The 18,753-nt window shown below is 38.7% G+C and overlaps 1 protein-coding gene across 1 annotated transcript in view; it reads right to left on the reverse strand.

Annotated features, from left to right (window-relative positions):
* Window positions 1-1,075: 1,075 nt before the first annotated feature.
* TLCD4 (TLC domain containing 4) overlaps window positions 1,076-18,753 on the reverse strand; it is a 69,212-nt gene continuing 51,534 nt past the window's right edge. The window contains exon 7 of the mRNA XM_047085906.1: window positions 1,076-5,149. Within this exon, the coding sequence (XP_046941862.1) occupies window positions 4,831-5,149 (319 nt within the window). The 3' untranslated portion in view covers window positions 1,076-4,830. The remainder of the gene's footprint in view (window positions 5,150-18,753) is intronic.

The following is an 18,753-nucleotide window of genomic DNA, read 5'->3' on the forward strand; positions in this document are numbered from 1 at the left end:
AGCAAGAAACAGAAAAAATATAGCATATTTTATTTACAGTTATATTTTCAGGCTTTATTAACCAAGAAGCAGCAAACACCTAACGCGCGCTTAATTACAGAAAGAATTATGTAAAGATATAAAGAAAAACATATACAGATGATAATTAACGAGTTTTTAGCCAGAGGTATTGTATTTCTATCTTTAAGATTTAGAAATATTTCTCATTGTTTTTGGTCTTATATATAGGGCCTGATATCAAAACTGTCTACTGCTCAAGGGAATCAGTGTAAACATTTTCAATGCAAACAACCCAATCTTTAGCAGCTAGCTAGCCTTCAGTTCTTCATTGTTATCCAAAATATCTTCAAATAAAGGTACGACTTACTACCAAGGCTATATAGAGGCAGTTGGAAGTCTAGGCTGGAAAGGGACAGGGCTCAAGTCCTTGGGTGTTGCACTTGTAAAATATGCTGAGTAATCCACTTGCTGGTCGGCTTGTTTTTAAAGGATACACGACCATAACTAAATTTGGTCAACTAAAGAGCAGGACTCAGTAACGCTGCCACAGACACCTCAGTTCCTCCTCTTCCAGTCATAGGGTCTAAGGAAGAGCATTTAGATAATGTGCATGCCTGCAATGACTCCCCAGCTGAAACGTATTCTAAAGCTCTTCCTGCTGAGCCAGTTTAAGAAAGAGACTACAGATGTTTCTCAATAAAACTATAGTCTCATTAGCCTTGTCTCATCTTGTAACAAGTGTTATTAAGTACTAAATGGCTTCCCAAAGCCTCTTAGCAATTATGGTTTGTCTGATTCCCACTTAAACTTACTGTAATGCTTCCCCCCCACCCCCCGCCCCGGAAGAACATATTTGAATACTTTGAAATTTGCCACAATAGGTTGGGAAGCTTAAGGGCATGGGGAAGCCTCGAGAGTTGACATTGAAAGGTGTTGGCATAAGAGATAGAGGTGCCGATAAAATCGTCAGGGTGTTAAGAGGAGGAGATGGAAGGGCTGGGAGGATTCAGAGAGAAACTTCTACATGATGGAGGAGCATCATGACTTTTAAGGGAAAATCAGTCGTGGTGTCTCCAACTCCAGGTCCTGCTGGCTTCCCACTGTTCTCACACGTACTACGTATGTTTGGTGTCAAAACTCACTTTCGGTAGCTTTAGTGTGCCTGTCGTCAACCAGCTGTGGGTAAGGCTGGGCGGTTTGTGCGTGTGCCCACGGTCTCCAGACACAGGAGGGGTCTCACTGCTGTGCTGGTTCATAACTGCGGAGAAACACTGTGCCACATTTCTGATAAAATTCTACGAGTTTGCTTCTTCTGGAATTCAAAACATATAAATGCATAGTCTTCCACGAATATAAGTGATGATGTCAACAATGACATGGACTTTTCCATTTCAAGCAACAGAGTAAACCACTGATAAGCCAGTTCATATGTATATTTATGTATTGGAGTTAAGAGTAACCTAGAAACAGAAATTTGTTCAAACGTTTATTTTAATAGTGTCTTTTGGAACATGTTTATTTCCCTCAAAAGCAAAACAGAACATGAATATTATAACTCTCCCCTAGACATCTCCATAAGACTGTTTCTAACCCAGGACGACAAATGGTGTAACGCATAAAGCTGGCCCTTCATGCCCGTGAAGGGACGGTTCTCCAAACACCGGATACACCTCAAAGAAAGTATCCAATTTAAAAACTGATAGTTTAGCAAAAGATTGAATCAAGTAGGTTAAAATTTAGAAAAGGATTTGATTCAAACACCCATATACTAGGCAGTTTTTAAAACTAGATCTTTACAATAGTACTGGGGCATCCATGGTATATCAGTCACCCTTAGGAATGGTGAAGACATTATTATTTCTCTTAACACAGTGCTAGCCCATGAAACAACAAAACTAAACAGGTGGAATAAAACAGGTGGAATAAAAATTGCATCTTAACTCACTATAAGGTATCAAGACACAACTTATGCAGGAGTTAATTTTTTTTTTTACTCATAGGTAACTCCATTTTGAGTTTTAAATAAATGCAAACAATACTCACTAGAAAGATTTTCGACACAAGAATGCAAACTCTATGAACTCAAACTCATAATTTTTAAATTCTCCCAAATGTCAGATGCAGAATCTATGATCTTGCATGCTGATTTTCATTCATTTCTAAAATTTTGTAAGAATCGTTTATTTTTTTAGACTACTACATGTTCAAAGAACATCTTTATAGTTACAGGTTGTCACTAATCATTTTCTATAAAAATAGAGTTGCTTAAAAATTTATACCAATTTGCTTTTATGTTCTACAAATATTTTAATAGAGTTGTTAAATATCAGAACGCCTAATAGAATCATTTAAATTAATCCATGTAGTCAAAATATTTAATATGTAAAATGTCTAGCAAAAGTTTGTCATTTAATAAATGAAAAATTCATCGTTTAATAAATGATATGTTCTGTCTTTAACGCCTTGTATCTTAGGTAGGTGGACACAATCCTAGAAGAGCGAAGTATAGTTCCTATGAAAATCTGATTTAAAGTAGCACGGCAGTTTGCAGTGTCTCTTCCATTTCATGTGCATTGTGAGAGGAAACATGGAGCTTCTACTTTTGGGTATTGAATCTGGATGTTGAATTAGCTGTCATGCAGCCAGCACAAAATAAGAATTGCTGACCAAGGGAATGACAAACTTTAGTTCAAAGCATTGCTATTTTAAACACACTTGCTCACTGAGCAGCTATACTGATGAAAAGTACTGTCAATGAAAGTAAAAATGAAGTTTTAAGCATGAAGTAGCAAGCATAAAAACCCAAACTACTATATGGAAACTCACTGAGCAGTGAGTTTTATATTACAATACATTGCAATATATTGCTTTATACTGACTTCATTTTGTGGTGGGTTTAAAATCTGTTCAGAAACTATAGAAATATCCAAAGAGTCAAAAATATTTATTTCAAGTTTTGCTTCTTTCTAAAGGAATTGATTTCCAAAATAGTTTTCTAATATAAATGTGTTCCTTTTAAAAAGTCAGTTTTCTTGCAAAAGAGCAAGAAAAGAACAAGATAAAACCATGTGCTTTCCTACCCTCTCTAAACCACCAATACACATTTAAGTGCCTATGATGTGGAAGGCACAAGATTTGGTAACAAATTATCAATGTAATATCAGTAGCTTTAAAAGCAAATACCTATACTTTACATTACTTTAAGTCATTCAAAAATAAGTATACCTAGTATAAGCTGATCAATTTGATTTTCTCACTGACTGAGATTTCAATTACCTTCTTTAAATGGTCTAAAACTTATCAGGCTCTATCTGCATTAGACAGCCAGATCAAATCAAATCAAATCAAGTCAAATTAAATCAAAGCTGATTCATCATAACATGAACGATGAAAGAGAATCATTCTTCTACCAACTGAGAAACTGAGTGGATTCGATCTTTTGGTTTGGGTTCAATTAAATTCAAGTATCTGTCACTGGTTAAATTTCTTTTTTTCTTACGTAAGAACAATCATTAAAGTCAAGTACTTGAGAAAAATAAAGGCAATAATAGATAACTATATAATTCTATATTTGGGTTGCAAGAATCAAAGAAAAAGCAAACATATACTTACTTACACACACACACACACACACACACACACACACACACACACACACAAAACCCAAAAAACAAAAAACCCGAGTCCCTAGTCATGTATTATCGCATAAGACAAGAATATTGATGATCAGAATACTTGGATTAAATTATCTATTTTTTTTTCCCCTGTACTTTAGGAAAGATAGAAAGTCAAAGCACTCAAAATATTGACTAAGCAAGCATGGGTGTGAACTGTGAGTAAAATGTGAATACTGATTTTTTAGAGTTTTGGTCTCATCAAGGAGAGGCCTACCTTAGGAGCATGATATATACACACTGCATAACACTTTGGTGCTGATGATGTTGGGTTCTGAACTTAAGGGAGGTTTTGCAAATAGAAATCATATTTTTTTTTCATGGAAAAAGTGCCAGGGAAACCGAGACAGCAGTGTTAAAGCTTTTTTCTTAATGATTCCTCTTATTAGCCTAAATAGTCATCTACAACATGCATTTTTAGAAAGAGGAATTCATCTCTCAAGGAGCTCTGAAAGATCTGTCTTAAGCCTTACTACGAATAAAAAAGCAGTACTTTGATAAAATGTTAAAAATAGAAATAATAAAGTGAGGTCTGAAAAATCGAAAAATGAAAGAAGTATTTTCCATGACTGAACTAATTAAATATTCCCAAAGCAAGCAAAATACTTCACCATTAATAGATGATAGAATATCTAAACAAAAAAAAATACATTATTACTAATAGCCTAAGAAAAAGAACAGCTCAACAATTCAGAAATTAAACCCTCCACAGGTATTGACAGCCATAGCACAAAATGAGCGCAGTACAACGAAAGGTTGAGAGCTATTTACAAATTTAAAAGCAGTTTCCATTCTTTCAGAAAACCTGGTGACACAAAACAAGCGCATCAAATTAGAATAGTCATCTTTTCACAGAGAAAAATACCAATGCAGGTTAACAGATTTCTGGAACGATTCTCCACTATATTTATAATTTTTTTATTTGAACCTTTAAGATTTTATCCATGCTTATAATGCAGAAGAAAATCAGAAACGAAATTTTGGACTAAGAGCTAAGTTTTAGTTTCTCTTTTCTAAAGGTTAAAAAAAAAAAGAAAGCACTGAAACCCTCGATAACAAGTATAATTAATAAGAAGCACAAGAACATGCCGAGAATTCATCCTATCAGTAGATATAATGCGGGTAGTAATAAAGTATGCTTATCAATAGCCAACTTTTAGTCAAGTTTTCCATTCTGAAGACTACTTTTGGCTTTCTCTTGTCTGATGAGAGAGATGACTTTGACGCAACCTTTTGTAATTTTGATCATCCACATGACATTCATCACATCCAAAACAATACAAGTAGAGATCCAGGAGCATTGGGTTAAAAATCCAAGCCTTATGTAGGCTTCTGTTCCTAACACAGAATAAATGTAGCCATAAAAAGGAGGCATCGAGACAATCCGCACGATGAAGAACACCACTGTCATGAGAATTCCATTGATGACGTTAGCCTTGGAAAACTTAGGATACTTCAGAGCTTCAAAGAACCACCTGGAAAAAATTTTTAAAAGCATCACATTTACTCTGCATCGCTGAGGATTAACCATTTTAATTTTAGTTTCCAGTTTTTAAAATTCAGTGAACATCCCCCCTAAGATTTATATGGAGAGGCAAAGGGCCTAGAATAGCCAACACAATACCGAAAAGGAAGAAAGCTGGCAGACTCATACTACCCACTTTCAAGACTGACTTGCTATAAAAAGCTACAGTTATCAAGACAGCATGGCATTGGTGAAAGATCAACAGTGTTAGCTTGGAAATAGACCCACAGAAATATACTGAGCTGACTTTTGGCTATGGTGTAAAGGTAATTCAATGGAGAAAGCATCATTTTTCCAACAAACAGCTGGAACAAATGGATGTTCAGATGCAGAAAGATGAACCTACACAGAGACCTCACACTTTGCACAAAAAATAACTCAAAATGAACCACAGACATAAATGTAAAATGAAAAACTATGAAACTTCTAGAAGAAAACCCAGAAAAAAATCTGCATGATCTGAGGTTTGGCGATAGTACTTTAGATATAACACCAAAAGCATAAACCGTAGAAAAAAAATGTTGATAAGTTGGACTTTACTAAAGTTAAAAACTTGCTCTGTGAAAGTCACTGTTAAAATAGACACCCACACACTGGAAGAGAATATTTCAAAATACATGCAGGATAATATACCCAATGTATGAAAAGAACACTTACAACTCAACCATAAGGCAACAACCCAATTAAAACATGGGCCAAAGACCTTAAACACCTCATCAGGGAAGATACACAAAAGGAAAATAAGAATATGATAAGATGTTCAACATCATTGGTCATTAGAAAACTGTAAATTAAAACAATGAGATACTACTGCATATTTATAAACATAATTAAGATCCCCAAATCTGAAAATCCCGATTGCTGGCAAGGATATGGAACAACAGGAACCCTCAAGCATTGCTGGTGAGAATAAAATGGTAAAGCCACTTCGGAAAACAATATGGCAGTTACAATGCTAAACATATTCATAGCATACAACCCAGCAATCACACTCTTAGGTACTTTTCCCAACTGATTTATGTCCACACAAAAAAATGAATGCAAACATACATACAATATGGATCTAGAATATTTTTTACTACCAGAAAGTAAGAAAGTGCTCAAAAGCAAAATGATAAGGTTATATCAAAGGGCCACAGAAGCCAAGTGAAAGAATTCAATGGCAAAAGCTGTAACATTCTGAACAAAGTAAACAATGAATAAATATGTGGTATTGGATTTAAAAAAAAACCTGATGTATAAAATAAATATTCATGGATCCATAGTAATATAAACAAATGAAGGAATTAATGATTGGAGGAGAAAAGATAAATATCCTGTACAGAATAATTACAAATGATTTATGTAGATATTGTAATCTCAACGAGTTGAAACATAACTCCCCACTGCTATTCACAGGGACTCCCTTCCAGAGTTCAGTATAGAAGGCAGGTGATGTAGTAAGAGTAACTTTAAAACAGAAATGTGACAAACTCTACTTCAGCCAGGTGAGCAAGGTGAACATCAACAGTGATAAGTCATGTTTATAGTGTTCAGGCCTGGCACGCTGTCGTGAGAATGGCACTTTACTTCCACTGTCTTCCTCCAAAAACCCATAACCCGAGTCTAATGATGAGGAAAACATGAGACAAATCCAAATTGAGAACTACTCTGCAAAACACCTGACCGGGACTCCTCAAAAAACAACCAAAGTCTGAGAAACCATCACAACAGAGAGGAGTCTTTGGGAACCTTCTGTAACTTCCTTGCAACTTTTGGAGACGTCTAAAATTATTTTTTTATTTTAATTTTTTTCAATGTTTGTTCATTTTTGAGAGACCAAGCATGAACAGGGGAGGGGCAGAGAGAGGGGGAGACACAGAATCTGAAGCAGGCTCCAGGGCTCTGAGTTGTCAGCACAGAGCCCGACATGGAGCTCGAACTCATGAACCGTGAGATCACGACCTGAGCTGAAGTCGGACGCTTAACCAAATGAGCCACCCAGGCACCCCTAAAATTATTCTGAAATGAAGCTTCTTTTTAAAATTGCAGTACTTTCTCTATTCTGCTTTTTTCTCCTTAAAAAAAAAGATCTTGCCTAATTTTACCTCATTATTTTAGAGATTAAGTTGTAACTATAGTAAAATATGTCCATGTATCTTAATATTTAACTTGGCTGAATTAGTTATGACTAAGCTAGAAACTGCTCAGCCTCGGTAGCTAAAGCTTAACAGTTAAGAAAACCTTAAAATATTTTACTAAGAGAGATCAAAAGATCAAGTAGGAGTAATTGGTAGGATAAGAGGTATGTTACAATTTCTAAGTGTACGTAGGGTGACAAGAGAGAAGCTCAATTATTCAAGGCAATTAAAAGAGAAACTATTTAGGCAGCAATGGTCAAATTAATAAAATATCACAAATGGGAAAAGCGTCACTGAAGCAGTCAAGTCAAAATCTTTTGTTCTAATCCAGATCTTCCATCCTACAGTCTCCTCTACTCCAAGGACTTCCCGTTACCCTCAGCCATTCACCTCTTCGACTATACGGTGGCCTTGGGATCACTCAAATGACCTCTGTCATCACAACCCTTAGCATCCCACGTTTCACTTTGCCCATTTCCACCTAAAGCCATTCTTTGACCTCCTGACTCTCAAGTCCCTCAGTATCAGCCTTCAGACTTTGATTACTTCCGTTCCTACCTCCCTGACCTTGGTTGGCTTCAGAAGACCTATCAGCACCCTCAGGTCTCTCGCCACTTCACCCATCCCACCCTTGTTGCCTACCTCCAAAAGCTCATCACACCAGCTTTCCCAGGCATGTCACATACACTGCAGGTGGGTGCTGTGCTCTGCAGACAGGCTGCCGGGGCTCAGAGCCTGCCTCTGCCACTTAACACCTGCATGGGCTTTCCTGTTATTGACCTCTATGCCTCAGGTCTAGCTAGCTCTACAAACCTGGGGACGATGACAGGACCTCCTTTCTGCTAGGAAGCTGTTACGACACACAGTAAGAATCTCCCCCTGCCATATTAAGAACTCAATAAATAACTATTCCTCACCCACATATATTTTTTTAAATGTTTATTTTTGAGAGAAGGAAGGTCAGAGCATGAGCAGGGGAGGGGCTGAGAGAGAATCTGAAGCAGGAGCAGGTTCCAGGCTCTGGGCTGTCAGCACAGAGCCGAACGCAGGGCTGGGACCCACAAACTGTGAGATCATGACCCGAGCCGAAGTTGGACATTTAACTGACTGAGCCAGCCAGGCGCCCCTCCTCACCCATACAGATATTAAGGGAAATGGCAGGCACAACTATAATTTAAAGAGAGCTGGGCTTCTGCTGAATTCTCAAGTTTGCTTTAGTCCCTTTACTTAACTCTACACTCTCCATAAAGTGCTTCCAACCTCTGTGTCACCACTCAAGTCACTTCTCTTCCTCATTCCTTTCTACCTCTTAGTCCCTGCAGAGGAACTGGCCTCTTCTAACTACTGAGGTATTAAGGTTCCATCAAGCATGAATTCCCCAAACTCTGGCCTCAGGGTCTCGAAACTTCTTTTCGGGCACCTTTACCTTTATACTCAGATGTATACTTCTTTGCCATGCTCAGGACCCCACTCCACCTTCTGGGACTTTAGTCCATCAATTCTCCCCTTCCTCTGTTCCATCTAGATCGATCCTTTCTTCTTTCTCACCAACATGCTCAATTCTAATCCAAAAGTCTCTCCTCTGCTTGTCTTCCCTATCAACTTTTTGAAAGAGAAGTCAACAGTATATTCACAGACATTTTTGTGATACTTCACAGCCCAGTACAATATGATCACATTCCCCTGCAAAGGAACTGGTCACCAGTGGCTTCCCCAGGCCCAAGACAGTGGGCTCACCTTAGCCTTCATCTCAGGTGGCCTTTCTATAGCATATGACACTGCCAACCATCACACTTCCGTCTCTCCTGACTTCCATGATACTATTTCCTCTTGATTCCCTATAATCACACTTCTCAGTCTCCACTTCTTCTGCCTGTCCCTTAAATATGTGTGCCCCCAGGGGCGCATGGGTGGCTCAGTCAGTTAAGCGTCTGACTTCAGCTCAGGTCATGATCTTATGGTTCGTGAGTTAGAGCCATACTGGGCTCTGTGCTGACAGCTCAGAGTCTGGAGCCTGCTTTGGATTCGGTCTCCCTCTCTCTCTGCCCCTCCCCTGCTTGTGCTCTGTCTCTCCCTGTCTCAAAATATAAACATTAAACAAAAATTTTTTTTAAATATGTGTGTCTCCCAAACACCATTCCCTTCTATATGTGCTACCAAGGTCATTTCATCCACTCTCAGAGGCTCACCACCCTAGCACAAATCTTTGACTTCAAGTTCTCTCACACAGACTACTTGTAGTTGCATATTTCTAAGTTACTGTTGAGCATTTTCACCTAATTTTTGGTGAGCATTTACAAATCACAAATTCTCAAATATGCCTAAAACTCAACATGCCAAGAATCAATACCTTACTCCCTGCCTGGCAACCCCTCCTCTACATTACCACCACCACAAAAACCGCCTGTTTCTCTTCTGACCCTCCCAATCATTTGTTTGTTTGTTTGTTTGTTTTTGACACATGGAAACATTTTTATTTTCATGAATAAATGCCATTCTAATATAAAAATTAAGGAATTTGCACAAGCAAACTTTCATATAACACTGAGCCATACAAAATTGTTTTGTATAATTAAATGGCCATATTTCAGACAGCCAGATAAGACTAGAAAGAGTGCAGGGGCCATCTTTTCAGTACAGTTTGTGTGTTCGTGTGTCACAAGCATCCCAATGTCTGCTTTTTCTTTGTTCAAATTCAGGTCTTTCTGTGAAAAATGCGCGTGCGTGTGTGTGTGCGTGTGTGCGTGCGTGTGCGTGGTTTGTAGATTTTATTGATTGATGAAACTGAACTATAGTTGACATAACATAGTATATTAGTTTCAGGTATACAACATAGTGGTTCCACATTTGTATACACCAGAATTGATCACCACTGTAAGTCTAGTTAATGTTTGTCATCATACAAAGCTGATACATTATTGATTGTATTCCCCACACTGTACCTTACATCCCCACTCATTTTATAACTGGAAGTTTATACCTACTGATCTTCCCAATCTTCAACAACGGTGTCACCAATGACTTAGTCATCCAAATCAGAAACTTGCAGTCACCCTAGACTATTTCCACAGTCTGTAACCAAGCCCTATTTTATTTGCTAAAAGTCTTCCTTATCCCTTCCTGATTCATTCCATTCCCGCTGCTGCCATTATAATTTTTGGTCCTCAGTATGTCTTACCTCGATGACTACATTGACCTAACTGGTCTCCCTTGATTCTAGTCTTTTCTCTTTTCATAAGTCCTATATTTGGTCCAGACTACTTCCTGTTCTCCAAGCACTTCGTGTACTTTCCAAATTTTTGATTGTGTGGAAAGGTGATTATGTAAAAATCCAGACTTATGGAACTTGTCCTTTGGCTTTACTATGCAATCACCAACCATGTTCATCGTCTGCCAATTTTTCCATGTGACTAGTGCCTGGTCTTTAAGTCAGTCTCTTTTAAAGGGAAGAGCTCATATATTAATACAAGGTGAAATAATATTTATATACTCTTATCTTCCTCTCTCATGTCATAAGGACCACTTATTTTGTTGGCATCTACATCTTCCCTAATTTGAACACACTTTCATTCCATCAAATAAAGGCTAACAGTTTGTGAACATATGTATTGAAGCTGAAAGGGAAACAGGCAGGAAGAAGAAGGAAGACATGCATGTGAGAAGAAAGAACAGAGGGAAAACACTCTTTTACCCACCATCCACAGTTATTACTAAGACAGGTGTACAGGAAAGATAGAAAATTGTAGGCGTTTATAATCTTCACCCAACCCCACAGAGAAAAATCTGTCTTTGGTCATTTAGCACTTCTTCCTCCACTGCCCTTCTAAAGAAAATTGAATCTTTCAATTAAGTCCTGGGAATTAACTGTGCAGAGTGTGGTACTAACTACAAATCATGTAAAAACAAGGTATTATTTGGTGTAATTCACATCTGGAAAGAGCAGGAAGGTTCTTTGCAGATAGAGAAAGAAAAAACGTGAGGAAAGAGGATGGGATCATAGAATCAATCCTTCCACACAGCAATGGTTCCGGGAGTTTCTGGAGTTGGGAGTTAAGGATCAGAAGTTTGAATGAGCCTTGGGAAAACTGCAGGGTCTTGGAGATATTGTGAGTTCAAGAGGAGCGAAGAGAATTTTAAGAAGTGTTTCTGTGAGTAACAAACGATCTTTGTTGACATCCTTGGAAAAACTCCAAAAAGGTTTTGGATGCTGTACTGTTTCTGGGACTCTACACAGAGACTGGGCAGTGAGCTGACCCTGGTTATATCCTGGTTGCAAATGTAATTCTTTCAGGCATGTAAACACTGGTATTTAATATTAATCCTGAAATTTTAGGGGTTCAGGAACTTAATTTTAGAAAAGTTGCCCCACACCCCAATATTATTTTGGCTCTCCTTCCCCTTCTAAACTATTCCTTCATTGTATGTAGTCTTCCTTATCTTATGCTTCAATTCTAGACACTCAACTTTATCACTTAAATGCCATCTTTTCTCATGGCTTCAAATGTCACCTCTACCTGATCATCCCAAAATTCCTCTCTGTACCTCTCACTACATTTCCACTCAGATGCTCTGTTTGTCCTCTTATCTAACATCTCCAGGCCAAATCCACCACCTTCCCCGCCCCCAGTCTTCCTCATACTCCGTATCTTTTCGTGGGTCAATTCCTCAAAGGTATATAGTTAAGTGATCTTAAACTCATCCCTTTTATCTACCTCTAATTTCTCATCCATTGCCAAAATCCCCTTTTCTTCCCTGAAAATCTCTATTTCGTTGTCTTTTCTCTATCCCCACAGCCTAATTTGGACTCCTATTTATTTTCAGGACTAATGAAATCACACCATTCATTCACAAAACTAAGAGCTGTCTGCTAACCTCCTAACACTACATTTTGCCTCCAATCTTCCAATCTATCCTACAAATACCAAAAACTACAATTAACTCAGGGCTATTTTCAGAACATCTTCCTCTACTAGACTACATTCTCACTGTCCACTGGATCAAGTTCAATCAGCTCTCTCTGACACTCAATACCCTCTATGCCTATCCACCCTCTTCCTAAGGCATACTCTTTAATCCTACAAGTCTGGGTTTCTCTTTCACATGGCATATTTATGTCACTTTTTAAAAACTCGTGTTCATTTCTTCCTGCTTGAATGGAGGGCCTCCCCTCCCCACCCACTTCTAAAATCATCCCAAAACATTTTAAGGATAGCTCCCACCTTCTCAGGTGAAGACTTGCATGGCAAATATCAATCAATGATAGATCTTAAAATGTGGTCCCTGGACCTCTGAGACTTTTTGGAGGGGGCACAGGGGAAAACTATTTTCATAATAATATTAAAATATTATCCACCTTGCTCCTTGGGCTGACTTCTATAACGACAGTGCAAAGCACTGGTAGATAAACCTGGCATCTTAGTGCAAATCATGGCAATGGCACAGAATGGTACTAGTAGACATTGTATTCTCTCCTGCCACACTCTTGCAGTTTAAAACAAGGGAGTAAAAAAAAAAAAAAAAAAAAAAAAAAAAAAAAAAAAAGTTAAAAAAGGGGGGGGGGGGATAAAGCCAGTTTCACTTAAGAATGCCCCTAATGAAGAATAATAATTTCATTGAATCATGGCCCTTTGAGTATATCGTTTTAATATTCTGTGTGATAAAATGGGAAGTATATACAACACACGTCTGCTACAAAGTATAATAGTTGTCTGGAGGAAATACCCTTGGATGATGATTTGAATTGTGAGCTAAACTACATGCTTTTTCCATGGACCATCATTTGTACTTGAAAAAAAAAAAAACCTGAAAAACTATGGTTATTTCAACTCGGGTATTTGGCAGGCGTTTTCTCAAAAATGAAAAGTGAGTTTGTCACATCGAGAGAAGAAGCTTGTATTTGTTGCCAATAACAGAATTTGAACTTTCAAATGAAAATCAGAATTTTGGAAAATTTTTATCTGCCACTATGAATTTGGTAGCCTCCCAATACTTAGACTCTTTAAATGAGATCAGTGGTGATACTAATGTGACTTTTTTTAATATTACTAATAAATGTACCAACATTTGGAAGACCTACATAACTCAGTGACCCAAACGGCCAAATGACCAAAGCATGATGTTACATAATTAGGCATGTGCAAAAGATTCAAAGCGCAAGAAAGACCAATGGACTTGAATGTAACTATGTATAGAAAGTTTGTTGATATGGTTTCAGATTCTACATTTAACTAACCTTTAAGAAACTACCTCTTGGTGTATTTTGGTAATGTTCAAGAAGAATATCCACAATTATGTGAAAAGGCTACTAAAGTGTTTCTACCTTTTCCTACTACGTTATTAACTCTGAGAAGCCAGGGTTTTTTGTTTTTTGTTTTTTTTCATGTGCTTCTACCAAAACAACATTTCACAACAGACTGAAAACAGAGCCAGCCCTGAGAATCCGGCTAAATACCATCATGCCAGACACCAGAAAGATCTGCAAAAATGTACACCCGGGACACTGTTCCCTCTAGGATTGTTTTCATTTTGGCAATGTAGTTATTTTTCATACAAAAAACACATTATGTTGACATAAAATATTATTGTTGCTATTAAATGAATTAATAAATATTTTTAATGTCGCAGTCTGAAGTTCCAATCTGGCAAATATCAATAGATAGAAGCCCACAGGAAATAAAAGTTCATTCAAGTCCTCAATAATTTATGAGATCTACAAGTTTGAGAGCAGCTGTTTTACACCATTAATACCAGCACTTTTTTGTTTTCACATAATGTCTTGTTTTACTAGCTCATTATTTTCTATTTTTAAGTCCTATTTTCTCAAACACAGACACACCACTAGACACCATACTTGAAGGTCCCGGAAGGCAGGGACTGGGACATTTGGGTACTGAGGAGGTATTTAGTAAGTACTGAATTCACATATCAAGGAGCATATGTACAAAGTTCTTATAAGATATTGAATTTTAATATCAATGCAATGCATAAATATGTCCTCATGACAGTTCATTGCATTTAGGGAAGAAAGAAGTTACCACCACTGAATTAGTTTTTATAAAAAGAAACCTGATGCACGGGTATAACTCAGCAGCAGAAATTTAACTGAAGCCCAGGTGTCTAAGCTTTATTTTAGTCCTCTTCCCTCTAGAAGCCACCACATGCATCCCATGTGTCTTCTTAAATTATACAAAGCTCCAAAATAGAGAAAACATAAAAATACCACAAACTCTAAAGAAAACAATTAACCAACAGAAAACTCTAAGAGAGCTTAAGTGGCTGCGCTTGATTTTGTTACTATCTGCTTGCTCTTCCGTGATACCATTTCTTGTTCACATTCCAAACACACTTCTCCCTTTCTTAATTTACTAAAGACTCAAAGATTTTAGATAAAGGTGTAGAATTAAGCTATCTCTAATTTTATGAGTTCTCAGGGAGTTTCAAACAAAAACAAATTGAAGTTCCTTTAAGCGTCAGTTAATTTTCTCCTGCTTCAAAGTCTCATAATCTGAATCACATTCAAGAGATGCTAAAGTTTAACTGATCACTTCCCAGGGGTCATTTTTTCAAAAAGCAATTAAATGGCTACTATGTGCCAGACAATGTTGGAGTGCTGGACCATGCAAAGTTGAACAAAATTGCACCCTTGATCTAATGAACACAGAGATGAACCAGAAGAAACAGAGAGAGAGAGAGAGAGAGAGAGAGAGAGAGAGAGAACATTATCATAAAATACACTAATCCTAATGGGGTAAATGTATGTCACTATTGTGGAAGCACAGGTGAGGGACACCCAGCTCAACCCAAAAGAGATGGGATTCAGTGATGGAAATAATCCTCAGGCTGAGTCTTGAAGGATGAGCCAGGAGACCTTTTCAGCATATGGACAAGTTGGAATGAGAGGAGATTTTGGAGGGAAAAATGTGGTGGAAAGAGAGAAGACAGCTATTCTTGGAAAATTTTGTATCACATTGAAGAGCCCACATCTTATCCTGTAATGCAGCAGGAGCCACTGAGGGGATTCAACCAGGGAAGCTGCATGTTCGTTTTTGGGTTTTAGGGGGATCATCATGGAAGATACTGATAGAGAAGAGAGACAAAAGGGGAACAGGACCGGAGACAGGTAGACGATCTAGAGCAGGGATCAGCAAAACTTCTTCCACAAAGAGAGTAGACATAAAGTAAGAGGTCTTAGAAGCTGTATGGTCTCTGTCACAATCAACTTTGCTGTTGCAGTGTATCAGCAGTCATGTAAACAAGTGAACAGAGCTGTGCCCCAATAAAACTTCATTTGTGAAAGAACAGCAATGGGTTTGGCCCCCGAGCCTTAGTTTGCCAACCTGCAGTCTAGAACAGCACTGTCCTAAAAAGCTTTCTGCAGTAACAAAAATGGTCTATGGATGTGCTACCCAATTCAGTAGACACTAGCCACATGGGGCTGTGAAGCATTTGAAATGTTACAAGTTAGACTGAGAACTGAATTTTTAACTTAATTTAAATGCTAAATAGTTACATGTGGCTTGTGGTTACCCTACTGGGTAGTACAGGGTTAGAGTACTGGTACAGTAGCTTAGGCAAGAGATGATGATCGAGGGCACTGACAGTAGAGATGGAGAGTCAGTGGCCAAGGCAAGAAATATTTAGGAGGTTTTCTGGTAAGACCTGGTGATGGACCAAATGTGGGTAAGGGAGAACAGTCAAAGGTGATTCCCACATATCGAGCGGGAGTGACCAAGAATGGCTGGGCCACATGCTGAACGAGAGGATATGAGACTACGGAGGGAAATATGTTGCATTCTATTTTAGACATGTTGAATTTGATGTGCCACCTGGGAGGAGAAAACACTTGACTAAGACACAAAGAAGTGCGTAGTATTAAATATGTTCTTTTTAAGGAGAAAACAACTGTAGTACAGGGATGTTAAATAACTTACCCAAGGTCAGGGCAGGTAAGTGGCAAGGTTGAATTGCAACTTGAGTGTATCTGATTTTAAAATTCACACATTGCTCATTATGCCGAAATGAGCAAACAGGTAATCGCTGCTGCCTTGAAAATAGAACTCACCCCAGGGAGAAGCACTGGGCCACCCCAGAGGAAGATCAGTGGGCCCAGAAGAGAGCCTCAGGGAACACCAGCATGTACGGAACTGTCTCTTACTAAGGAGAGTGAGAGAGGATGGTCAGAGAAATACAAGGACCAGATGAGTGCAGTGTCATGAAAGCAAAGGGAGTTGGGCCTTAGAAGGAGGTGAGGAATAGCATCGAGTCCACAGAGAGACACAAGACAGGCACCAAGGGAGTTCACTCGATTTTGCAACTAGAAGTCACTGGTGCCTCTAATGAAGCGGTTCCAGCAGAATGACAGAGGAGGAAGCCTAACTTTAATGAGTTAAAGAGCAAAAAAGATACAAAAAAGTAGAGAAAGTAAGCATAGACTATGCACTTCCAGTTTAGCATACTGAATATGTACGTCATTTAGAACTTATTGAACATATACCAAACGGCAAGCACGAAATCTCATTGAATCTCACAACAAACTGTGAGGCCTATAGGCATCGTTATCCCTGTTTTATAGGTAAGAAACCAGGCTTAGAGAGATTAAATAGTCTTCCACTCATGTCCAATGGTAAGTGGGAGAGCTTGGGTCTGAATGTGGGTCTTTTGACTTCAAAGAACGTGCTCTTTGCTCTATACTTCCACGATTTCAGTCTTTGAGGATTGCAGAAGAATTATTATTTTAAAAAATTAAATGGCAGAGCCCAAGGAACTGATTATCTTCCTCAAAAAATAAGATTACATAGGGGTGCCTGGGTGGCTCAGTCGGTTAAGCGTCTAACTTTGGCTCAGGTCACGATCTCACGATTCATGGGTTGGAGCCCCGAGTCGGGCTCTGTGCTCTCAGCTCAGAGCCTGGCACCTGCTTCAGATTCTGTGTCTCTCTCTCTCTCTCTCTCTCTGCCCCTCTCCTGCTCATGTTCCCTCTCTCTCTCAAAAATAAGTAAATGTTAAAAAAAGATTACACCATCCGCAACAGTGGCATACAAAATAAGATAGTGTATAAGCACTTGGGAAAGAAAAGGTTAAGCAGCAGATCTATAACCCATTCTTTCCTGTTTTGCGGGTGGAAGGACCACTCCTCCCCCTTCCCCCACCACCTTTGGCAAGAAAAAAAGATCAGGCTAATTGCTTGGTAAGCATACTAATGACAGGCCTCCCGATAAATAGACTAATGGTATGTGTTGCTGGAGAGTCTCATCCACGAATGCTTTTAGGACTTAACCTACTCTAGGATTGCTTATGGCAAACAAACCTAGGATGTACAGATTTATGGGGCCTGACCCTCTGGGGAATGTTACATAAGTTATGTAATTATCTGAGTATTATATGGAGATGTGTCATAACCAAGAAAGGTCCTTCTATGTCCGCAATATGAACTATGCATATTGTTTATGGCCCTCATAGATAACTTCCAGAGTGTGCCCAATGCAAAAAGGACCCAGGGAGCCATTTTGATGTATCAGGATCCTTGAGATTATTAGTAAGGTTTAATACCGGATATATTCTCTAACTCACATGAGTCTGATTTGACAGTTTCAGTTCTCTGGGTTATCTCTATACTACGTCACAAAAGGCTACAATGCAGTCATGGGAGCCTCCCCTGGCTTGGGACTTTGACCTAAGATTTTAAAGATAGGTAAATTTTTCAAAGATGGAGGGTAAATGGATGATGTGAATAAAGAAAGAAACGTCAGAATAACCCAGAGGTGCATGAGACAGTAAGTGTTCAAACCTGACTCTAATGAGTAGTAAGAAATAAGGCTGGAGACACAGGGAGCATGCTGCAATGAATGTCAAAGGGAAGAGTCTAAACAGGATTCAGTTTTTGGAAGAAAATAAGGTATAGAAAATGGAACACAGGGAACACTACGTCGGCAGCACTGTGAGGAAAGGATTAAAGAGAGGGTGAATCTGGAACAAGGGAAGTCAGTTGGAAGGCTATGGCAGTAAGTGAACCATGGACATCCCGAAGGTCCCCAACTAGGACCATGGATATGGAGTGAAAGGAACAGCCAACACTGCACAGAAAAAAACATCAGTAGACCTCGTTAAATGACAGGATAAGGGTAATAAAGCCTCATTACAAATCCATTGGCAAATATGAGTAACTACCTCCCTCCATGAGGTGGAGCTTAATTCCCTCTCTCCCTTGAGAGTGGGCTACATTTTGTATCTTGCTCTTAAAGAACAGAGTAAGGAAAAGAAAAAACTTCACAGTGGAGAAACCTGGCAAATACCACCTCAACCATGTGATGAAAGTTCAAATCCCCACTGATGTCATGTGGACGCATGTACCTCCTGATACGATGTGATGACAAGGGCACTCTGCCTCCATGGAATTCCTCCCCAAACCCCATAACCTCCATCTAGTCATAAGAAA

The sequence above is a fragment of the Lynx rufus genome, unplaced genomic scaffold, assembly GCF_022079265.1.
Source record: "Lynx rufus isolate CCGP_SWC_20201006 ecotype Redwood Valley unplaced genomic scaffold, mLynRuf1.p SCAF_2, whole genome shotgun sequence".
NCBI lineage: Eukaryota > Metazoa > Chordata > Mammalia > Carnivora > Felidae > Lynx > Lynx rufus.